This window comes from Engystomops pustulosus, chromosome 6, assembly GCF_040894005.1.
Source record: "Engystomops pustulosus chromosome 6, aEngPut4.maternal, whole genome shotgun sequence".
Classification (NCBI taxonomy): domain Eukaryota; kingdom Metazoa; phylum Chordata; class Amphibia; order Anura; family Leptodactylidae; genus Engystomops; species Engystomops pustulosus.
In genome coordinates, this window is record NC_092416.1 from 88,266,678 (window position 1) to 88,292,453 (window position 25,776).

Here is a 25,776-nt window from a genome sequence, read left to right on the forward strand (position 1 = left end):
TTTTTTTTTTTTTTCACACGCAAAATGTCAAGAGGAGATTGTGCGATTTGGGGTCTTTTTCTTATGCAATGAGTTTTTATTTTTTTTCTTTTGCAGGATCACATATTCCTGGGATGCTTGGTGCTACGCAAGGACCTGTTCCTATTATCCGAACATTTGGGATAACAGCAGATGGGAATAGCGTATGTTGCCATATTCATGGATTTGCTCCATACTTTTATGTACCCAGCCAGTCTGGTATGTGTCCAAATCTCTGTATTTTAGTAGAGGTTTTTTCATAATTTTTATTCCATACATGCAATTAGAAATAATTGTTCTAGTATATGTTATAATTTCCAAGATATTGTGTTTTGTTATAAACGCTGCTTGATTCAAAGTATAAAAATCAATAGAACTACCTTTAATATAAATCAAGATAAATATTGTTTAAGTAATTTATGCTCCACCTGCAGTTGTAATAAATGTAGCTGTATTGTCTTAAGCTATTTTATCATTATACGGTTAACCCCACAGGATAGGGCCTAACTTGCTGGTCAGTGGGGGTCTCAGTGCTGAGACCCCCAACAGATCGTGAAAACGAGGAGTCCGTCAGACTAATGGAGCAGACGGCCATGCATGATCGAGCGCGCCGTCTGCTCCATTAACAGCTCTCCACCTTCAAAAACCTATAATTTAAAGAAAAAAATTTGTGTCCTGAGCTGTGTGTGAGAAATTTTACTTCTCGGTGACGTTATTTATTATTCCATGGCGTGTACAGGGATGTTGAAAAAAATTCACTGCGTGCTCCAAATGAGACGTCTACTTTATTTTTTGATTTAGTGCGATCACGATGATACCAAATTTATTTAGGTTTTATTGTGTTTTTATACATTTTTACAAATTAAAACAATGTGTATGAAATAAAAAATAGTTTTGCCATCTTCTGACACTAATAACTTTTTCATACTTTGGTGTACGGAGCTGTGTGAGGTGACTTTTTCATTGTGACGATTTTGAGGACTGTGCGACCTTTTGATCACTTTTGTAAAAAAAATTTGTTATGTAAAATGGTATAAAAGTCGCGCTGCAGACATTTTGGCGCTATTTTCCGTTATGTGGTTCACCACTGACAATAACCGTTTTTATATTTTGATATATCGGGCATTTTGGGACGTGGCGATACCTAAGATGTTTGTGATTTTTACTGTTTTGTTTTCTATCTGTTATAGTGAAAGGTGATTTTGAAATTTTAACATTTTATTTTTTTAAATTTTATAATTATTTCTTAGATTCTCTAGGGTACTTTAACCCTAGATGGTCTGATCTTTGCTACCAAATACTGCAATGCTACTGTATTGCAGTATATGGCATTTTACATAGGATTCATTACAATGAGCCACTGGCTCATTGTAATGAATCTTAAGAAACCAGACAGCTTTGTGTCTGACAACCGATCGCTGCTCCCTTATGACATCACGGGGAGCAGCAATCTCAAACAAGATGGTGGCGCGCATGGACTGCTGTCTTTTTAAATGCTGCCACTGGCAATCAAGGGGTTTTAACCCGTGATCGGTGCTAGCATGTTAGCTAGGGTGTTAGCGGTTAGCACATTTCAGCAAACCCCATGTCTGTATGAAGAGGGCTCAATCTGGAACCCTCTTCATGCATCCTTAATTGCTTGCTGAAGGATATATGTCAGTGAGCGTAAAGGGATTAAATAACAGTAAATGTCTTTATGTAAAATTGTAAATAAAGTCAATTTACATATTTACATGTTACCTTGGAGTTTGGCTGGATTGAAAGTGTTTTTCTTCATTTCTAGAAGTGTAAGTAGCTGTCTTAACACTTTCACAGCAGAACTGGAATGAAAAAAATGCTTTCAAACCACCCTAACGCATAGTAACATGTAAAACTCATTTATGCAATGCATTTAACGCATTGCAAACGCCACTTGTGATCACACCCTTAAGGTTGTGTGTAACGATGTATATTCGCACTTACTAGCGGTTCTGGACATGGTTTTCAATGGAGCTGCTGAATGTGAAGCTGCTCCATCTGCAATAAATTATGGTTTCGTTACTTTAATAAATAACGAGTGCCGATAAGATACTTTTAAAATCAATTATAACTAAATTATCTCTCGAATAGTGTTGTAAATACTAGAACTATAATGAATATTATCAGGGACCATGACAATGTTTAAGAACTTTTGGGCTTTCCCTGACTCTTCCTATTCAAGATATTGACGTATTTGCAGTCTACTCGAGCTTTTCTGTGAATTGGGACAAATCTTCCCTGTTACCGATGGATTTTGTGTTGCGACCATTACCACCAGCAGCGGAGCTTCTTTATGTTGTTTCTCAATTCCGATACCGGGGTATGAAGAACACTGGGGAGAATTGGTTTGCTTAAAGCAATCTGCCACGGTGGTAGACACGGCGGTAATCAAAAACAGGCGGTCCCCTACTTAAGGACACCCAACTTACAGACGACCCCCAGTAAAAGAGGGACCCCTCTGCCCACTGTGACATCTGGTTAGGGTCTCAGGATGCTTTACTATAGTCCTGTACTGCAATGATCAGCTGTAAGGTGTCTGTAATGAAGCTTTATTAATAATCATTGGTCCAATGACAGTAAAAAAATTTTAAACTCCAATTGTCACTGGGGCAAAAAAATGTTTTGTCTGGATCTACAGTTATAAACTATACAGTTTAAACTTACATACAAATTCAACTTAAGTACAAACCTATGGATCCTATCTTGTATGTAAGCCAGGGACTGCCTGTATGCTCACTTGTGGTGCTGATCTCCTGGACTCTGGGACTTTTATTGCACCAATAAAATTGACTATTTAACATATGCTTATTAGCACTGGGCACTCCTGTGGAAGTCACACAGGCAACCTGGCGCTCTTTCAGCTGCTAATTATGGAACTTTACCAACTGGAAGGGTTTGCGTCTTGGATGCAGAAAGGAGTGCTCTGTATTGCTAAATTATATCAATGGGGTGCCTTAAAGGAAATCAACCACTGAAAAAAGAAAAAAAGGCTACAAATACTCACTTGCACTCCTCTTCATCTTGATCCCGGTGCTGTCTGTTGCTAGTCTAGACACACCTGGAAAACAAAATTATAAGTAGCAGCATGGAGTGTGGGGACAACACGTCCAGCGTCCGGGTTGCTAATTAAGCACGCCTCCGCACCTCCCAGAGGGCTCCATTAACACCTATGGAGCCTGGAGACCCTCAGGTTCATTTGCATAATTTTTAAAGCCTTTTTTTTTTGTAGAAACCAGAACAAAAGAAGCTGTGGATCCTGCCAGAGGGGCCACACACCAGTATGTCAGTGTGCTTGGTTTACAGTCCTTCATCCTGGTGGTAGATGTCCTTTAAGATATAACAAGCCTCCCCAAATTCAGTAACAAATGTTGATTAGTCTATATCCTTCCTGTCATAATGGTGAACATAGCAACAGAATCCATATTTCGGTGAGCCGAAATGTTTTTTTTCTTTAGCACCATAACTAGAAGCTGCAATGCCATAGTGTACAGGTATATCATTTTGTTTTGAAAACTCCCTTATGATATGAATGTATTTTTCTACAGGGTTTAAACAAGAGCACCTGAATGAGTTCAAGAAGGAACTGAACAGTGCAGTGATCAAAGATATGCGTTCTAACAAAGACAACATCTCTCAGGCAGTTCTGGCTGTAGACATCTGCATGAAAGAGAGTAAGTTATTATAAGTCCTGTACTGTTTTCTATCCTGGCCTTGTTTCCAAATTTACTATTTTTATGGTTAAAGGGACCCTGTCATCAAGAAGAGGCCCCAAAAAATCTTACTCTGGTACAGTACCCGAGTGGTAGAACATTTTAGGTGATCTAGGGAGGACTTTTAACCCTTTACCAGCACATATTACTGGTGTGAGGGGTTATATTCTGGTGACAGGTCTTCCTTAGGCTACATTCACATGAACGTATGGGGGATGATATACTGCCGACGTATACAAGTCCCCCATACATTGCAATGGCACACGTGCGGCACTGTACCGTTCCGTAGCCCGTAGAAAGATAGGACATGTCGTGGTCCTCTCCCCGGTGCCGATGTATGGAGAAAGCTCAGTTCAAGACAGTTTAAGGCTACATTCGCACAATGTATGCCCTCCGTACTACGGTATACATCGCGTGGATGTAGCCTTAAACTGTCTTGAACTGAGCTTTTTCCATTCAGGGATCAGGCTATGTGTAACCACCCAAGTCAACTTGATACGAGTGCTATTTATATTGTCCACAAAGCATCCTCGCACACATTTTTCTCATATGCTTCATTCTTCTGGTTAGTTTGTAAAGAAATAGTCCTGCGTGGTGAAGGCTATTCTTCAAGACTGAAGACAGGACTCTCTCCTTTCTGTTTGTATACGCAGCTATTAGTGTTAACCCTTTCTGCTCTCTCCCTGCCTGTAGTAGACTGAGCATTGTTTTCAAACATCAAGCTGAAAGTGCCCAGAGTTGTGTAAACAAACACAGAACATTAGTTGTACTGTGTCACAGCGTTACAGCAGCAGCGAGAGCACAGAGAGTGCAGTACAAACAATGACAGAACAATAATATTAGGTATAAATGAACAAAAAAAAAAAAAAAAGATAAGCAATGATCGTCAGTTTGGTATTCAGTCTCTGGATGGAACCTGCTGAGACTATATAGGTGGGGGGAGGGGGGAAACAGCTTACTTCTGTTTGGGCCTTGTTTGTTGAACAGCCTGATTGCAGCTGGGAGGGATTACTTCTGATAATGCTCCCTCTCACACCCTCTTGGGGTGAAGCAGTCGGTCACTGAAGGTTCTCCCCAATGCCACCACAGACAGGGGCATGGGGTGGGAGCTATTCTCCAAAATAGATTACAACTTACAGTGTCCTCCTCTCAAGAGGACCCTCAGGACAGAGCTGACTTTTCTAATCAGTTTGTCCAGTCTGCTCCTCCCCCTAGCTGTGGTGCTTCTGCTTCCCCAACAGACTAGACCAAAGAAGATGGCTGATGCCACTACAGACTTAAAGAAGGTCTTGAGAAGTGCCCTGTGCACTCCAAATGCCCTTTGCCTTCTCAGCTGGTATAGCCTGTCTGACCCCTCCTGTGAAGTGCATTTATGTTCTCTGCCCACTCCAGTTTATTGTTGGGAAGGACACCCAAGTACTTATAGGACTTCACTGCCTCAATGTGGACTGTGCTTACAAAAGTCCACCACCATCTCCTCGGCCTTCCCGGCCTTAATCCTAAGGTACTTTGTACCAGGCTAGAGCTTCTAATTGGATACAAAGTACTATACCATCTGCATCTGAATTGTGCAGCCGGTTGGAGAGAGAGTGTACACAAAATGTGGTGCACTTAAAAAAAAAAATATAGTCAATCTGGGGAGGGTGGATGTCCATCTGTCGCACTATTGACACTAGCCTTGCTGCACGTATGGTGGGGTATTTGAGTGAGGGGAGAGCCTCGAATATGTGTATATGTATGTGTGTGTGTGTGTGTGTGTGTATGTGTGTGTGTATATATATATATATATATCAATTTATTATCCCCCAACGGAGGAAAAGAAGGTTGTCCTTACAAAAGGCTGTAAAACACAATTTAAATACATTACAGATACCATGGACATACAAAAAATAACATATAACAATCCGGTTTATAAAATATAATAAAAATGCTAAAATGTACATAATAAAAACAAACTCATAATGGAATGATCTAAAAACCCAGAAATTGTTTGCTAATTAATGCTACCTAAGCCCCCTTATTTGTGTTGGACAGATGGATAGAACTCGGCACAAATTTTTTTTTATATCTATCAGTCCTACACCTAATTTCTTTTAGTCTGCCACTGAAACTGCTTTGCTGCCCTTCAAGTTGATTATATAAAGGGTGTGAATGATCTGTCATTATCTTAGCCAATTTTTTGAGCACGCAACGATGCAGCCTATCCTCCCAATACTCCATTTTCACACCAATTATGCCTTGGGCTTTTTTAATAATCTTCCTGCATTTATGTTGGTCCTGAGCAGACAGACGCGGACCCCATGCACAAGCCCTATACATAAGAGTACTAAGTACCACGGACTTGTAAAAAGTAATCAAAAGGCGGGTGTTCACAAAAAAGGCTCTGAGCGATCTCAGGAAAATTATAACCAGATATTTATATTTCCCTACACGTTCAATTTCAACCCCTCCGACGTTCAGTGGTTCAAACATGGAATTCCTTTTCCTTGAATAATCAACTATATAATCTCTTTAGTTTTTGACAGATTTAACTGCTGGCTATTTACAGTACACCAGTCACAAAGATCGGACATACTTGTCCTATACCCCCCCCCCCCCCCATCCTCTCCCTCTTTTATCAGTCCAACCAAGATGGTGTCGTCTGAGTATTCCTGGATGAAGCACTCTTGGTCGTTCCTACGGAAATCCTCAGTATAAACCGAAAATAAAAAAGGCGACAGAACTGTCCCTTGAGGGACTCCTATGCTGGACAGAGCTTCCCCCGACCAATAATTTCCGACTCTTACTCTTTGCGGCCTGTTTAGCAAATAATTTAAAATCCAATTTCCAGTTTTCTTGTCCACAGATAATTTTAGTAATTTCTAGGCGCTCTGGCACAATATGGTTAAAAGCACTACTAAAATCAAAGAACGTCAGGTGGACAGTGTTCCCTACATTGTCCAAATGAGAATACACCCTTTCCAACAAATAGATCTACGCGTCATCGGTACCTGGTCCAGGCCAGTGGAGAAACAACTGCATATATAATCTGATATAAGAGGGACTAGGGACGAAAATAAGAGACTATTTATGTAGCAGCGATATTATGAAGAGGGAGAGAGGACAGGGCACCTGCTTGCCACTACAGACGGTCCCCTACTTAAGGACACCCGACTTGCAGACAACTCATAGTTACAGACAGACCCCTCTGACCTCTGGTAAGGCTTCCTGAATGTTTGAATATAGTCCCAGACTGCAATGATCAGCTGTAAGGTGTCTGTAATGAAGCTTTATTGATAATCCTTGGTCCCATTACAGCAAAAAATGTTTAAACTCCAATTTTCACTGAGGTCAAATTTTTTTTGGTCTGGATCTACAATTATAAAATATACAGTTTTGACTTGCATACAAATTCAACTTAAGAACAAACCTCCGGACCCTATCTTGTACGTAACCCGGGGACTGCCTGTATTGCCAAGGCCCAGATAGATTCCAGGTTTGTAGCAGGATTGTGTAACTCAGCAGGAGAAATGATCTGTGAATCACCCGCTATATTAGAACAGTTTTATGCCTTTTTTTGAACCCTATACATTTTTTGTACAGGTTTCAACTGAGATCATTCAGGAGTACTTATAGGGGGTTTCCCTTCCACAGTTGACACAGGAGCAACAAGTGACTCTAGAGGCACCCATAGCTTTAGAGGAGTTGGAACATGCTGTTGAACTTATGGCTAACAACAAGACCCCTGGCCCTGATCGGTTGCCTGATGATGTGTTTAATCAATACGGGGAGTCTCTGTTGCCCAAGTTTCATATACTCCTATGGCAGGCAGAAGAGGCACAGCACTTGCCTCCCTCCATGCTAGAGGCCACAATTGTTCTTCTCTCAAAACCTGGGAAGGACCCGGAGAGGGTGGAGTCGTATAGAGCTGTCTCTCTACTGCCATATGATGTCAAGATTTTAGAGAAGGTACAGGCAGTCCGGGCTCAGTAATAACTTATCTGATCCATTGAGACCAAGTGGACTTTATGCCCTCTAATTTGCAGCCCTCAATGTGAAATTCCTTTTGTGAATCTCCAGGCGACCCCAGTTAATCCAGGCAATCGCGTAGTTGTCTCTCTAGATGTGGCAAAAGCCTTTGCTAGTGTAGAATGAATTGTCCTGGGATTTGGTTCTAGGTTCACAAATGAGGTACGCTTGATGTATACAGACCCTCAAGCATCTGTGTCAACAATATTCTCTCTGAGTATTTTAGGTTGGGAAGGAGGGTGAAACAGGGATGCCCGTTGCCCCCCTTGCTTTTCTCCCTGACCATCGAACTGCTGGTGGTGTGGTTGAGAGAGGATGCTGGTCTGACAGGCTTTAAATATGGGGGGCTAGAGGAGAAAATAGCCCTATACGTGGATGACTTTATTACTTTATTTTAAGGGACTCAGAGGTCTCCCTGACTAGGGCTGTTACAGTAATTGAGGAGTATGGAGTGTATGCAGGGTTTACAGTGAATTGGGACAAGTAGAGTTGGGACAAATTTTTAAATATTTGGGTATACAAATATCTCACAGAATTGTAGATTTCTTACTAGTGAACATGTAGGCGTTAATAGGAAAAGTCAAAATGAAGATGGAGGCTTGGGGTAAATTACCTCTTGGGGTAGTTGGGAGAATCGGCCTAATTAAAATGATTATTATGCCAAAAATACTATATATTACATTATTCTCCAGTATGTTCAGGGGCTTCATTAGGGGTAAGGGAGTTCCGAGGATTAAACTGGAAACTTTGCAGCTCCCGCGGGGCGAGGGAGGTCTATTTGTCCCTAATCCCGAGGCTTATTTTCTTGCTGCCCAGTTTCAACACTTTAAAGGGTGGGGAGAAGGACTAAGAGAGCATTTAGCGGGGCGCATATTACAGTATTTGGTGGGGAAGGCCCACTTCTGCCGATGCTGGAGGCACATAGGTTTCAGTTGCACCAAGAAAATCTGCCAACATTGCGTATGATGCACCTGGTATTGTGGAAATGCAGTGACTGTCGGGGCATTGTGGGAATTACCAAAGTTATTCCGCTTTGGTGTAACTCAGATAAGTGGGAACTATATCACTTAGAGGACTTCAAAGTGTGGGAACAAAAAGGTATATGATATATTGCTCAATTGTACAGTGATATTACATTACCATCCTTTCAACAGTTTCAAACCGAATTTGACCTTCCACAAACACCGTTCTTTAAATATTTGCAGATTCGACATGCCTTCGAGACACAGGGTTGTGTAGCAACGATGGTGCCCGCAGTATCTCTCAATATAGCACATAGACGTTCTCAATTATTTCTCATTCACAGGGTGTACCACACTCAAGTACTTCTGCAAAAAATGGGGTATTGGGAAGATGCTAAATGTTCCCGATTCATGGCAGATCCAGCTGACCTACTACATATGTTTTGGGGCTGCCATAGGATACAGCGGCACTGGCAAAAAATATTTGCCTTGCTGGAAAGGTGGTTTGGAGCTACAATTTCACCCAGTGAGAGTTTTCGGTTACACCTCGGAGCTTCCTTTAACGATGGCACAAAAGTCGAGGGTTACTAAAATCTTATATCAGGCAAGGAAGATGCTGTCTGCCCACTGGCTTGATGCTTCTCCTCTTAAATATAAACGAGTAGTAACACAAATAATCATATCTTCAGTATGGAGAAATATATTCATACAAAGCGAGATACCCTTAAAAAGTTTGAAAAACGATGGTGCACTTGGCTTTTGACTCCTAGCCTAACTGTTCTCAGGGACGTGGCAACTATCATGCAGTCTTGGGCGGGTTCCCAGGTTAATTTTAACAGGTTTAGCGGTCAATGACACAATTTAAGGTTGAGGGGGGGGGGGGGGGGTTGTTAAACACAAGGAAAGGTTGTTGTCTTTTTCTTGTGTTAAAAAAATGTCAATAAAAAATATTTAAAAAAACAAAAAAAACAGGGCTGGTAAGGCCAGTACATGCAAGCGTTGCAGAGTTTCCTCAGACTTTGGACAGTGAAAAATGTCCACCAACCATTTCAATCAGATTTCTGTTAGTTTATCACACGTTTTTTGATCAGGTTTTATGTTTTGATGTGGTCTATCTTTTATATGGCTAACACATCGCACTTGCATGTATGTCAGTGCAATGTGTTTTGATGTGTCATTTATAAAAGTACAGCCTGCCAAGAGTTTCATGCACTTTAAAATTAATGAAATCTGAAAAAGCCATTTGAATACAATGGTTCAGTATTCAATGTCCTGCATGGCAGAAACATGAGCATTTTTATATGCACATGTTATATGCGGAAGTGAAAAGGGCTTAATTCTTCCAGGGACACCTGTGCCCGATACTTGGGAGTTCATTGATCCATTGCAACCATTGAGTCAAGTTTTTTTCGCAGCGTTTATAGTTAATCATTTTTCTCCAAATTAAAAGTTAGGTTTTAGGTATGGTTCATATGGTTTCTCTGCAGCGAATGCCTCCAATTTTTATTTCCATTTTTGTAAGGAATTGGAGATGAGCGTTTTTCTGACTTTATTTTTTTTAAGTTTTAAATTTTATTGGGGGAGATTTATTAATCTGTTCACAACAGAATTCTGTCATAGTTTTCACTAGAAAACTGTCTGCAACACATTTATAAATGGTTTTAGACAGTTTTCCGGCTCTCCCATGTCTAGCTCGACTAATGGGGGCCTGAGATAAGGGAGCATGGCCTTGCGCCAAAAAGGTCCTTGCTCCAGAATCTCATCCTAACTTTCAGGCATAAAGTAAACCAACTAATAGGAGGCGCAGTGTACAACAATTTTTAAACAAGGACAGATTTATCTGTTAAAATAGAAAAAATAGCAGCACAGTCATTTAGAGATAAAGATATGGGTGCTTCCCTTCTCTCTCACCAGCCAGAGTCCAGTGGATATCAAAATAAGAAGCCGGCAGCACTCAAATTAGTGAAAACGAACATGGTGTTTATCCACCTCTTTAGAAGTCAATAATGCCTATGCCTTTGTGACATGCACACTAGAGTATCTGCTCTCCATTACTTTTCACGGACATGCGCAGTTGTGCCATGGAGACACGAACAGCGTCTGTTTGTTTAACCATGCCAGGAGGAGGTACCCACGCAGGTGAATCGCTATATTATTACAAGTATAAATGCATTTTCTAATTGTTTGAGTGCACAATCATATATATAAATCAGCACTGTATCATAGCGGAGAATGCATGATTTGTATATGGATGTACGTATATTCTTGTGTATAAGCCGAGTTTTTCAGCACAAAAAAAAAGCTTACATGCTCACCCTCTGGAGCCCCAATCCTCGTTGCGGCTCCCAATCCTCATCGCGGCTGCCTGGCTGTATACTACTGGGGGGCTGACTGGCTGTATACTACTGGGGGGCTGACTGGCTGTATACTACTTGGGGGCTGACTGGCTGTATACTACTGGGGGGCTGACTGGCTGTATACTACTGGGGGGCTAGCTGGCTGTATACTACTGGGGGGTTGGCTCGCTATATACTACTGGGAGGCTGGCTGGCTATATACTGGGAGACTGTGACCAATGCATTTCCCACCCTAGGCTTATACTCAAGTCAATAGGTTTTCCCAGTTTTCGGTGGTAAAATCGGGGGTCTCAGCTTATACTCGGGTTTATACGGTAACTATAATTGATAATGCACCACAAAATGTATATATATCGATCACTTATGTTTGTTTATTTTGTATATGATGTCATCACACAGACTATAAATATCCTTTTGTATCATGACACACGTTGCTTGACCAAGGCTGGGACACAGCTAAAACGTTGCTAGGTGGAATAAACACCACATTTGTTTTCACTAATTTGAGTGCTGCCATTTTCTTTTTTTGAACTCTCTAATATAGATATGTATATTTGGGTTTTATATTGCCATCATATTATTGTTATTCCAGGGTAGATGACACCTGGGCCTAGACATTTTGAGCATGTGAATATCTGATCTAAATCTTTTATTTATTTATTTATTTATTTTAACTAAAAAAAAATGGATCTATGAAATTGTGTGTTTTGTCTCTCTAGATATGTATGGTTATCATGGTAAGAAGATCAATCCTTTTCTCAAAATCACCATGGCGTTGCCACGTCTTATTGCACCTGCTAAGCGTCTCTTGGAACAAGGAATACGATTTGGTACATTCCCAGTTCACTGTTATCAAGCCTTTGAAGCCAACATTGACTTTGAAATCAGGTATTCTCTATCATTTTTACTGACTTTTATCATTTCTGCATTTGATTTAACTCCTTACCGCAGAAGCCACTTTTCACCTTGCTGACACAGCAAATCTGCCCCGTGTCACTATAAGTGGTTATAACTTTTGAACACTTTAACATATCCAAGTGATTTTTAAATGAAACTTTGTGCTTCATGTTTGAACATTTTTAGTGGTATGTTTTGAATTTATTTATGAGAAAACCAGATATTTGGTACAAATTATAAAAACACAAAAATTTTCAAAATCTCGACTTTTTCCACACATAGTCATAACACCAACAAAACTTAAAGTAGACACTCGGTAAATGTTAGTAATTATGTCGACATGTTGTGTGGTTTTTTTTTTTTTTTTTTTTTTTTTTATACAAATTCTCTCTTTTTTTGTAGGATTTTTCACATTTTTATAAAGAATAGAAAATCCTGCTATTGAGGGACCTGCACAGGTTTCAAGTCACTTTGAGAGGCCTAAATAAAAGTAAAACCCCATAAATTACCCCATTATAGAAACTACACCCCCTCAACCTATGTAAAAAAACTTTTATGATTGTTTTAAAGGGGTTAAAACAAAATCGAGTTCAATTTTGACATTCACATTTTTTTTGCTAAATGAATGTGTTTTTTGTAAAATGTACACATTCTCCATGGATGAAATACCAATACGCTCTACAAAGTTTGATATCCAATCTCTCCCGAGTATAACAATACCCCATATGTGGTGGTAACCTGTTGTATGGGCACACGCCAGGGCATTGAAGGGAAGGTGCGCCATTCAGAGCTGATTTCATTGTCACTTTTTTTTTGGCTATGCAATCTTTTTAATTTTTTTTGGCTATTTGGACATATAAGGGTTTATTTTCTGCAACATTAGATGCACTTTACAAATAATTTGGAGGGTCTTTAGCTTATTGATGATATTTTATTAACTCTTGAATGTATGGAGGAAAGAAAATCAACAATGTTGGTTTCCTTTCTCTTTGTATTTTTAGGGGGCCGTACACTAAAAATACTATATTGACTAAAATCCTGGCCAATTTTTTAAGTAGAGTTATAACAGAAATTATACATCCGCATCAATCAGGCTTTATTCCTGGCAGGTGCACGTCTGATAATATTCGACTGGCCCAGGTTATCTCCCAGGTGGGGTGGTGGGAACAACAAGATTTGGCCTTGGCCTCACTAGATGCCGCCAAGGCATTGGATTCAGTAGAATGGCCGTACCTGTTGGCAGTACTGGAAAGATTCGGGTTCAGGCCTAGGTTTGTAAAGTGGGTGTTTATACTGTACAGTTCCCCTACTGTCAAGGTGCTGGTGAATGGTTTACTTTCCCCCTCCTTTTGCCTCCATAGAGGTACCAGACAGGGATGTCACCTTTCACCGCTCCTGTTTGCAATTGCGATGGAGCCCCTAGCCATCCGTTTTTGCCTTGATGAAGCTCTTCTGGGGGTGTGAGTGGGGACATGGGAAAACAGAATTGGCCTTTATGCCGATGACGTAGCGTTGTATATGGCTAACCCTGCTGCCACCCTCCCAGGGTCATCTCAATTATAAATTGGTTTGGTGACTTCTCAGGCCTCCTCATTAATTCGGATAAGTCCTTTCTTATGCCACTACGTAGGGAGGGCTATGGTTGGGGCCCTGAGCTCTGTGGCCTTCAGATAGTGGAAGGATTTCAATACCTGGGTGTACATATTGTACAGGACATCCCCTGCCTCTTTTCCCTTAATATTGCCCCTTTGGTGGCTTATCTCAAAGATAAAGTAAATACTTGGAGGCTCCTGCCTGTGTCTGTGATTGGACGCATAAATTTACTTAAAATTATTTCATTGCCTAAACTGTTGTACACCCTAGAGCGTGCAGATATCCCAGTGCCCAGACGGTTTTTCACTCAGCTGGACTCTTTGTTCACGTCTTTCATCTGGGCGGGGGCCGCTCTGCTGGATCCCTTATTGTATTACCTGGCAGGTCAGCTTCTCTATCTCCGTACTTGGGTGTCAACCGGACAGATGCCAGATGCTGAATGCCACCTTTCCTGGTGCCTCTGCCTACATTTCCTGTGGCCTGCATTGGAGCCTGTTCATTATTAGCCTAACCACCTTCTCCCTTTGCATAGGCTGGCCAGACAGGTGTGGTCTCATGCCAAGAAACTGCACTGGGCACCCTTCTTCATGTTCCCCTCTGGTCCCACCCAGGGTTGCTCCATTTTTCAGATTTGCAAGATGGTTCATTATGGACTGCTAAGGGCCTAGTGAACATCTCTCAACTTCTTGGGGAGGATGGAGAGGCTCTCTCTGTGGAGGCAATTCAATCCGTTTTTTATGTTCCAGATAGGGAAGTCTATCGTTGTCTACAGATAAGGCATGCTTTTCTGGCTCAGTTCCAACAGAGACTGCTTTCTCCTCATTCCCACTTATTGGAATTCTACGCTCACAGGGTCCTAGAGGTCTGGTATCTGTTATTTATACCCACCTCCTCTCTGAGCTGTTGGAGGGTCCCCAGTCAGAGTCTGATGGGAGGCTCTCATTTCCTCACTATCGGATGAAGACTGGGGGGCGGCCCAGAAGTCTCACACCTCAATATCACCGGCAGCCAATATAATAAATCGGTTGGTTATCATCCATCAATGCTATATAACTCCAGTCGGATTGTTCCATATGCATAGATTGCCGAACTCTAGATGTCACAGATGCAATGTGGACCTAATATGGACTTGCGATTACATTGCCATATTCTGGAGAGAAGTAGTTTCTCTGCTGACTGTTGGGAATTACCTGTGAGGATGACTGGTCCCATTATGAAACAGTTTTTCTGAAGGAAACTCTGTTTTTGGCCCGTAAGGCCATTGCTATACGCTGGATGGCTGATCGCTTCCCTACGGTCTCTCAGTGGAAGAAATTAGTACATCTGACTTTACCTTACGTGAATATAGTTTACAAACACCAAGGCTGTCTGGATAAATTCAGAAGATTGTGGGGCACTTTTTGGAACATTGTTGTGAAAGCATTTTATGAAAATTTTTTTCAGGTTTGCTGTTTATCGAGCGGGTCTAATAAAGTTTCTGAGTCATTGTACAGATTGTTACGGACGTGGCGATACCAAAAGTGATGGAAACTGTGACGTTTCGGACCCCTGAAAGTCACTTACTTATCCTTTTTTGACACCCCCAGAACTCACGGGTTCTGAGAGGTAAAGGAAGTGATTTAAAGGTGTCTTCACAACTTCCAGATGTGGAACAACAATAAATAACAGCCCTGAATGGCTATAAGACCCCTTTCACTAGCCTCAGTGAAACCAAATTTTATACAACCAAATTAAACAGCCACCAGTTCTTTAATTTAATTCCAGTCCGTAACGGGATCATGTAGGGTGAGAAACCAACCCGGTAGCATGTATATGACCAAGACACTGACGTTTGGATTAGTGGATCGAGATAAAAGAGAAACGCAGATTAGATTTTATATTTCATTTCCTTAAAGGCACACTAGACAAAACAATATATACAGTAGAGATATATAGTAAGAAACAACAAGTATCAGCAGTTCAGTAAGTTAGTTACTTTGTGTGTAAGCCTAATGGAACCTAAGTTCACACCTTAAGATCTTCCTCTGCACTTGATGGTATTATGGGTTCCAAGACAAAGACCAGGCTCATTCTGAGGTGTCTGATTATATCACACACACAAGGTCCCTTCAAACTGGTATTACATCCAGATCTTTGGAGAAGTCATAGCTTCTAAATGGGATGTCGTAGGGTCAGGGTTCTAGTATTTTTGGATCTGGGTGAATCCCTGGATCGCATTGATACCAAACCTGACTATGGTCCTATCCAGAGATATTTATATCTCTGGACCCAAGGGTGCTAGAGCCTCGGGAATGGGACCACTAAGATCCCTTGAAGATAACAAATCCAAAAATGTAGCTGCTGAGATGGAGCATAACTCCATAACTGTCACTAATCAATGTATTGGTTTGAGTTTTTATGCCTATCCGTTTCCTGTTTGAAAATGGGGGGAAATAAGCTGAAGCCCGTGGAGACACCGTGACTGGGGAAATGCTTTGAAGCCCAGCCCCTGCTGAGCCACAGTTCCTCTGCAGCCTTAGTAGTGTTAGAGTAGTGTAAGGCCTTCCTCCTCCCAAATATGTAGGTTTTTTTTTTTTTTTTTTTTTTTTTTTTACTTTATTTGATGTGTATAGAGAATGTTTGTGTATAGGGGACTTTTAATTTAATTCTTTTTATTACAAAAACTTTTAAACTTTTTTTTTGTTTTTTTGTTTAACAGGTTGGTTTGAACAAGCGATACTTTGATCGCTTGTTCAAGCTCTTATTCCTATAACACCGTGCACAGCTGGGCATGCTCAGTGTGTTACAACCGGGTCCTACAGGACCCAGCTCCCGGAGGAAGTTCGCACAGCCCTGTGACACCCTGGGGCTGCCATCCGAGCGGCGGAAACCCCCCCCCCAATCACTTGAGATGCCCCTTACACGCCACGGTCAGACGTGACTGCAGCGTGTAAGGGGGTTGATACTTGCGATCGGAGCAATATCAGAAATATATTCCAGTCTACACCCGCAGCTTCTGTTGCCGGCTCCGTTCAGAGAAATTGCATCTTCATCCAATGTACCGTGCTCAAATTAAAGTGGTTTCCTCATGAAAGAAAGTTCTTATATTCTTCTAGTCATTTTTACACAGTAAAGATCATTTTGACCCCTTACTTTGCAATGTTACTCCGTTTTATTGCTTAGCTCCTATAACTCAGTGATGGTCATTGTGGCCGGGGACTCTCAGAGCAGAGAAGACAACACTTTTGAACAGTCTACTTGTATTTGCCACATAGAAAAAGAGAGATAAGTCATGAGATGGATGTAAGACACAATAACGCACTGAGCTTTTCTGGCACATCTTGTTTGTAGAGCAGCTGCTTCTGTTTCCTCTTCACGCTGCTGTAGAAGCACGGCTGAACCAGGAAGTGCCTCTCTGTAGTGTGCTGTCTGCCTCCTACCCCTCCCCCTTCACCTGCAATGCAAGATATACTGGAATTGTAATTTCTATCTCTTTGGAGACTATAATATCATGTCTGGTCAGAAATTTTGGACCAATTTGCAATGCTTGAGAGACAGGATATCTGGCTTAGCAGGTGGTGTAACTTCAAAAGTTTTGAGCAGGAAGTCGTTTGGAGACCAATACAGATCTGCAGTTAAAATAAAGCATATACAGCAAAACAGTAGTATTGCAGTATATATAGTATAAGCGATCAGACCCCTTAGGGGCCCTAAAAAACTGAATTTAAAAAAAAAACCTTAGATATAACCCTTTCCCTAAACTGGAAATGACATCTCTATCAACATATAAAAATGATATTTTTTTTCCCCAATGGTGAACCCCACCACGGAAAATATCTGAGTTGCCATTTTTTCTCCATTCTGCAGCATATAAAAATTTTAATAAAAAGTGAACAAATGGTTGTACAGTTTCCAAAATGGCAGGATAATTTTCTATTTTACACATTGAGCAACAATTTTTTGCGTAAAAAAAAAAAAATGCATTGTCTACACTAATTTTTACAAATCATATTCGCTTTAACGCTACTTTATTATGCTGTGGATTCTCACTTGTTGCACTTAAAGAGAACCTGTCATGCAAAATAACCCCCCTAATCTAAATATATTTTCATAAACTGCCATTAGAGAGCATTGCCTCTATCCCTTCATTGTCCCTCTACATGCCTGTAAACTTAAGCAATGAGGTCCTAAAGCTGTATGCAAATGACCTGTGAAATGTCCAATGAGTCATTAGCATATTCAAGCTGTCCAGCTTATTCATGAGTGGGAGGTACAGCCACACCCCCAGTGCTTGACTGACAGCCTCTACAATGATGTGATGTATAATGATGTGAGGTATAATGGTGTAATGTTTCCATGTGCTTGCTGCTGGCCACGCCCCCTGCAGCCTGTGTGTGTATAGGAGAGATACAACAGCTCCAGGCAGCCATGTTATAGCAGAACATGTCAGATTCATGTGCAACATCCCCCACCGGGGCCTAGCCTTTTCTCGGGGCCTGGAGTCAGCCGGGGCCCGCAGTACCGGAGTGGCTGGCGGTTGCGGCCTAAGCACGCTTGTGTCACGGTGCTTGGTATGGGGAACCGGAGGGCTGTCCTACAGCCTGGCAGGTCTCCAGTAGGGTGGTGTTGGCAAGAAATGATGAGGGAGAGGCTGCTATAGCGGATCTCCCTGGGGCAACCCCTTAATGTCCCGAGTGTGAGTCTCTGGGTGATGGACAGGGTGCCGGTGATGAAGGCAGCCGTATTAGCAGGGACCAGACGGAGACAGAAGTTGAAGAAAACAACTTACAGTTCTTTATTTGAACCGGCAGGAACCGCAGTAACGTGCCTTTAACAGGTAGATGGAGTGCTGAGATGTAAGTTGGAGGGAGCCTCAGGAGATAGTTCACCAGCCTGGATGTAGAGGGCAGGCTGGGAGGCAGCTGTGTCCTGATAGGAAGCTTCAGCTTGTCCTGTAGGGCTTCAGGTATCACCTTTTAAAGGTAAGATGATACCCCTTTTCCTCACTACACTAACTCTAGTCTGATACTCCACTCTTCAGAGGCAGGGGCTAGGCTCTTCCTGCTCTGGTATGGGCTAGACAGAGATTTCTCACTCACTCACTAAATAGACATACTAGAATAGTCCTAGAACTGAGAGACTTCTCTCTAGACTAACTCCTAGAATCATCTCCAGAACATTCCTGGCCAGGGGTTTTATTACCTCCCTTTGGTCAGGTGGTGGCTGCTCCTCCAATCACATCTCAGCTTACAAAGGACAGGATGTAACACAAATCATTGGACAATAGCATCTTGCATCATACAAAATACTTAACCTCTGCCTTGCCAGGCAGGATTCACCACTGCAATATCCCCCATGTCCTATAAGGACCATGTAGTGTAATGTGATTACATGCAGGTGGGACATATTCGCAAACACTCCCTCGCCATTGCATCGGCGAGGGTGTTGCACATGTGTAGCTGATGTCTGTGTCACACATGTGTATTAGGAGGATGCAGCATGTCAGCAGATGCAGGACACACACTAGCAATGTTTTACTATACATTACACACAGACATGAGCAGGGGGAGGAGAGGGGAGGGGTAACAGGGGTGACATCACTGCCTCTGACCATGTGACCAGCCTCATTTACACAATAAAGAATAGTTGATTTTTACAATGATTAATGTATGAATTGACTAGATAAAGACTGGGATGGGATCCTTGTGATCTGCTCCAACAGGTAGTAGTGACAGGACTAGTGACACAGACCTGATGACAGGTGTCCTTTAAAATATGCAACGTGTGGGGAGTGGCGACTTAATCAACAAGTACAGGCATACTTGGCATAAATGTGATAATTATTACATTTTGGCTGAACATGCTTCACTACAGAATGACCTGTAGTATTCATTGAAAATTCACTCAAGGTATTTCTACACTTTATATGTAAAATCATAGTAGATTAGCTTGAATAAAAACGCAGGTTTGTTGTTGACCAGGAACCTACTGAAACCTGGAGCAGACTTTGGCAACCCCTCCTCTTACACATGGTTGGTTGATGGCCCAGTACCAAATGATTGACGTCTGGCGTTACACTTTGATGTGTTTCTACCACTTAAATCTGACGATTCCCATGTCCATAGGTGATTGGCTATCTTTAGAAAATCTGTGGCTTTAATTCCGGGAAATCTTTATTATTTATATTAAAATTAATGCACCAAAGGTTTCACTACAAGATCCAGGGCACGCTCTTTTGCAGTTTCACAGTTACAGCTATAGACTGCTGTCACTCCTAGTGGTCCAATCCCCAAACTTAGCTGATGAGGGGGCTCTCTCTTATGTCAAGTAAACAGGAGAGGATAACCCCCACACACCCCTTACAAATCCGTTCATTGCTATTGGTTAAAGTATTTTTCAAAAAGTTTTTCTTGTTTAGACCTTGGTTTTTGTTATCTATTATTTTTATTTTTTTGATTGATGGCGAACTTTGGGGATGTGATGTTTGTACATTACAGGTTTATGGTTGATAATGATATCGTTGGATGTAATTGGCTTGAGCTTCCTGCTGGCAAATATCGTATACGTAACGATGGCGACAGCAATAATGACACCGCTAAAAAGGTGAGTGGTGAACATTTTCTTGAACAGATTACCTTACAATTTCTAACAGGATAATCTTCGGGAGGCAGTCCAAAAAGGTGTCAAATTTATCAAACATTCAGTAAGCAATTATAGTCATAAATCTCCTCTACTGACCACTCACTGTATCTGTTTGATCCTCTGTTTGATTTCCATGCAGATGTCTCTTGCTCAGCTGGAGGTTGATATTAGTTGGGCTGACCTCATAAGTCATCCCGCAGAAGGAGAATGGCAGAAGATTGCACCTCTACGAGTTCTTAGTTTTGACATTGAATGTGCTGGAAGGAAAGGTAATTGTTTTTGTTCTTGTGGGATACCTGAGCTTGTTGAGGTATATTCTTAGAAAAATAGTACCAATATGATACACTTTCACATCTTTTGGGTAAATGTGAAAGTTTCCACAGAACAGTTTCCCTATTAAATTTTATAGAGGTCTCCTTAATTGGTTTCAATGGGTAACTCCAACTTTATGACACACGTTATAGAGGGTGAGTTGGGAATAAGATGATTTAGTATTGTTACTCTCACTGTTTGTTCTAATTGTTATATCTTAACCTACATAGGCATATTCCCTGAGCCTGACAAAGATCCTGTAATCCAGATTGCCAACATGGTTATGAGGCAGGGGGAGAAGGACCCGTTTGTTCGTAATGTTTTTACTTTGGGCACTTGTGCCAGCATTGTAGGCTCCCAGGTGCTTTGCTTTGAGAAGGAAGACGCACTTCTTAAGGTATTTCATATATTGTTTCCTATCGCATGCCTCAAAATTATTCAACTTATTTAACACTCATACAATGCTTCTATATATTTTATATATACTGCTTTTCTTCATGGAGTAATAGAAGTTAAATTATGACAGATCTGGGAACCTTTAAAAAGAACAATCCTCACTAATCCCTCCTCTTCAATGGTTTCAGATTTATGCTTACATGGCAGTACCCATGTGCCCAAATAGTGTAGATGTTGCATTCTTAATTTGCCTCGGTATCAAAGAGATTAACAGTTTCCGCAACAAAGCACCTCACTGCCCTCCCCGCGCCTTCTCCCATCCTTCACCCTTCAGCTACTTCCCTCCTGGGTCTGGTGAGATGAGGAGCCGGATGCCCAAGGTGTTCGATTATTTTAAAGTAAAGTTTTGACATGGAAGGAGCAGCTGGGCAATAAAAATAAAGCTACGAGTGGCATTTGTTGGTGTGGCTCTACATAACATGAAAGTTACATTGTCTTGATGGGTTCCATTTAAGATAAGTGATTTTTTTTTTTTTTTGCCAGAGTTGCTGTATGACCTACAGCAGGTACAATAAGTATTGAATATGTCACAAAGTAAATATTTCTAAATGTTCTATTGACTGTTATTACATCGCGGTTAGTAGAATGATTGCTTTCTATCTACTAATAGATTTTTGTCGTTGTCATGACTTGCCATGGCTTTTTGCACCTCTTTCCTCAGATGTTTAATACTTTTTCTATGTAGCATTTCTTATTACACCAGATTTGCAGACATCTATGGTTTTATTTTCTGCCATTGAAGATTGGATCGACTGTTGCTGAGAATTTCATGTCACAGTTCATCCTTAATCAATACATTTACTTAGAAAATTGGTGACATTGGTGACATTTTCAATGGGTTTACATATTATGGCAATAGGAACTGCTTTGTGGTTCTCTGATCGCCAAGTAAAGTACAATAATGCATTCTATTATACTACAAAAGGGAAACTTTTGTTATTCTCCATCCATAATTGGTGTCTGTGTGCATTTGGTTTGTGCACTTAAATAAGTGTTTGCTTTACACTTTAACAATAAACATAGATCACCTTTCACCACTTGCTTTCTAGCCAGCAAATGCTTACAGAACTTGCATGGTTTGCCCATGAAAGAAAGATCTTAACCCCTTAAGGACACAGCCATTTTACAGCTTAAGGCTCAGTCCCATTTTTTGGATTCTGACATGCGTCGCTTTATATGGTTATAACTTTTGAACACTGTTGCTTATCAAAACGATTCTGAGATTGTTTTTTTTTCCCCACATGTTGTACTTCATTTTAGTGGTAAATTTTGGCTGATAAGTTTTGCGTTTATTTACAAAAAAAAAGAAAATATGATGAATTTTCTGAAAAATTTGCCATTTTTGAAATTTGAAATCATTGCGTTTTCAGGCAGATAGATTTACCACCTAAATAAATTGCTGAATAACATTTCCCATATGTCTACTTTACATTTTCACCATTTTTGAAATGTCTGGATAATTTATTTTGATGTCACGCGGCTTACAAATCGAATATCGCTTCTCTGGATTTTCAGAATTGACTATTTTGGGGATAAATACAGTTTTGAATGAAAATTTACATATTTAGCATCAAAACCCCCCATATAACCAACCCAATTTCAAATCTGCACCCCTCAAGCTATCAGAAACAGATTTTACGAAGATTGTTAACCCCTTGAGATCTTCATAGTAATTACATCAAAATGGAGGCGAAATTTAGAATAGTCAAATTGTGCCGGTTATACGTTCATTTAGCCCTAAAATTTACACATTTCCAAAAGATAAAAATACAAAACCCACCATACAATTTGTTCTACAATTTCTCCCGAGTGCAGAGACCCCCCACATGTGGCCGTGACTTGTTTTATGGGAGCACAGCGAGGCGCAGAAGGGAAGGAGCACCCTGCAGCTGCCAGGATTTTACTTTCCTCATTGGCCTCTTTTGAAGTCTGTAAAATTTTCGCTTTTGCGCTATTTGGGCCATGTGACGGCATTTTTTTTGCGGGATGAGATGCTTTTTCCAATGTTACCATTTTGGGGTTGGTATCACCTATTGTTGAAAATTTAGGAACTTCTTTTTGAGAGCAGGAGTAGAAAAGCATCAATTCTCTACTGTTTTTTTTACTTTTTTTTTTTGTGGTGTTCACCGTATAGACTAATAATCATATTATCTTCATTCTATGGGTCGATACGATAACGGGGATACCAGACATGAATATATTTTCTTACGTTTTACTAAATTTGTAAAATAAAACCCTATTGTGGGGAAAAATATATCATTTTTGTATTGCCATCTTCCAAGTGGCATAACTTTGTTACGTTTTTGGCTACGGAGCTGGTTGATGGCTTGTTTTTTGCGGGACACGTTGTACTTTGCACCAGTATCATTCTAGAGTACATATGTTTTTTTGATCACTTTTTATAGCATTTTTTGTGGGATTGAATAGGTAAAAATCATAATTTTTGGAGTGTTTATAACAGTTTTCTTTTACGGCGTTCATCGTGCGGGTTCAATAATTATTTATTTTTATTCTACGGGTTGTTACGGACGCGGTGATACTATATATGTGGGGTTTGTGTTATGATTTAGACTTTTTTTTTAGTTATATGTCTCTTTATATGTTTTGGGGCTTTTGGGCATTTTTGGTGATTTATTACTTTATTTTTTTATTGAATAATTTTTTTTTTTACTTTTTCACTTTTTCCACCATGGGAAATGAACAAGCAATCATCTGATTGCTTGTTCATAATAATACCCTGCAATACTTATGTATTGCAGGGCATTATCAGTGTCAGCCTATGCACTTGCATAGGGTGGCACTCTGCCAGTAAGATGACGTCATAGACGCCATCTTACCGGCAGTTCCTGCAGGTAACACTGGGGTCCAGATCGGAGCAGTGGAAGTAGGCAGAGACCACTGCAGTGTGCTGACAAGTCAAGCTATTCTTGAGAGGAATTTGACCATAGTCAGAAGATTTACGTTCGTAACCTGGGACAACCAAAATTGTAAATATCAGGACTGATAGGTTGGAATTATATCTGTGAAATTCTGTATCTTTGTTAATAACAGTGAATTAGTGAATGTGTATTATTTTGTTATCCTGAGTATATTTAACAATCTTGTTTTCGTGGGAATACCCTTAAAGGATCAGGAACATCTCAGCATAACACAATTGTCATATGCATAGGAGTTAAGTGTCACTGTGCAGAAATCCGTAATAACCCTTCTTTCTCCTCTCAGGCCTGGGCAGAGTTTGTTCGCATTATTGATCCAGATATTATTACTGGCTACAATATTCAGAATTTTGACGTGCCATACCTGATCAACAGAGCTCATACACTAAAGGTAATCTTATTTGTTCCATTATCTTAAAAGAAAAGAAAAAAGTATCCACTTTTAAATTGCATTGGTTAAAAGAATATCTTACTGTTTTGTATATACTGTCGTAGTAAAAGCTCACAAACAAACCATCAACCACCTACCTCTTAGTAGCCTCTCAAAAGTAGGAGGTATTATTTATTGTAAGCTTTTGTATTATAAGGATTTGTAGTAGCAGGTGCCCGTTACCGTTTAAAAAGCACAGACCTCGGACTTGGGTGCACGTGTTGGCAGGGAGCCAGTTAAAGTTTACAGTTTACTAAAACTAACTAATGTAGAGAAAATGTAAAAAGTGTAATAAGTTACCTCTGGTAACGGGTTTCCTTTAATTATAAATGCATTCAGACAACACAAAATGATTGCAATGTGGAAATGTTTGAGTTTTTCTGTGATGCAGGTTGGCAACTTTCCTTTCTTGGGAAGAATGCGAAACATAAAGTCTGTGATCCGAGACTCATCCTTCCAGTCCAAACAGATGGGCAGACGAGAGAACAAAGTCATTAATACTGAGGGCCGAGTTCAATTTGATCTTCTACAGGTATATGTTTGAGCCAGTTCTTCAGACCTTGTCAGCAGAGAAAAATAATCAAGTCCATATACGCAACCACCTTGATATTTGTAGATTACTGAGCAAAAAACCTTGCAGTATCAAGTCCATAAATCATAACCCCTTCTGGACCGCCCTACAATTATATAGATCCAATCATAAATCTGTAAGGTTTTTCGGAGGGTACAACTGGGCCAGAGTGCCCATTATGCAAAAGTTCTTACTGTACTGTAAGGGCTCATTCACACAGAGGATTTTTCTTAGTTTTTTTATTTTATATTCCACTAGCTGTATTTACCCTATATTTTCTAAAGATTTTCCATAGGTGGTAGAGAAATCTTCTGGAATCACCATGGAATGTCTGCAGTCATTCTGACCACAGTAGGATTCAGTTGGAAAAATTAAAGTTTCCACTGTAGCATTTAGCAGCCATTAGGAGGTGGAATCGTTTTCATGTATATGTATCTGTGTCTTTGCCTCTTTTGAACGCTTCAGCCTTTCTCTGTTCTCGCCATGCTGCCCTCTGCGAATATACACAGCTTCCCTGCTGCTCCAGTCCATTCTCATGGCGTTTCTCACTGTATCTATCTTCTCACAGTCTGTCCTCACTAACAGACACAGGAAGAGGGGACAGGGAGGGAGAAGGGTGAATCATATTCTCCTGCTGCAGCTCCTCCTATTCAGCAGAGCTCAGAGCTGTAAACAAAACATCTCTGCAAAAGAGTCTGCACACAGGACACAAGTAACAGGACTGCTGAATCACTTTATGAACTTGCCAAAAATGTTAATTTTTCATAAAATCCCTTCACAAAAATGTTCCAAAAAATTATCAAAAAAAGTTAAATGCGCCAAAATGGAGCAACTGAAAAGAACTTAAAAATAAGCTTTAAACCAGCTCCGTCAGCCAAAAAATATTG

General features: G+C 40.6%; 1 protein-coding gene across 2 annotated transcripts in view; it reads left to right on the top strand.

Moving 5' to 3' along the window:
- Window positions 1-25,776, top strand: part of POLD1 (DNA polymerase delta 1, catalytic subunit) — a 123,853-nt gene that overhangs the window by 16,679 nt on the left and 81,398 nt on the right. For both annotated transcript variants that reach the window (XM_072110283.1, XM_072110284.1), the window contains exons 4-11: window positions 97-237; window positions 3,582-3,707; window positions 11,793-11,961; window positions 20,040-20,145; window positions 20,324-20,453; window positions 20,727-20,893; window positions 24,175-24,279; window positions 24,710-24,850. In XM_072110283.1, coding sequence (XP_071966384.1) covers window positions 97-237; window positions 3,582-3,707; window positions 11,793-11,961; window positions 20,040-20,145; window positions 20,324-20,453; window positions 20,727-20,893; window positions 24,175-24,279; window positions 24,710-24,850 — 1,085 coding nt within the window. The remainder of the gene's footprint in view (window positions 1-96; window positions 238-3,581; window positions 3,708-11,792; window positions 11,962-20,039; window positions 20,146-20,323; window positions 20,454-20,726; window positions 20,894-24,174; window positions 24,280-24,709; window positions 24,851-25,776) is intronic.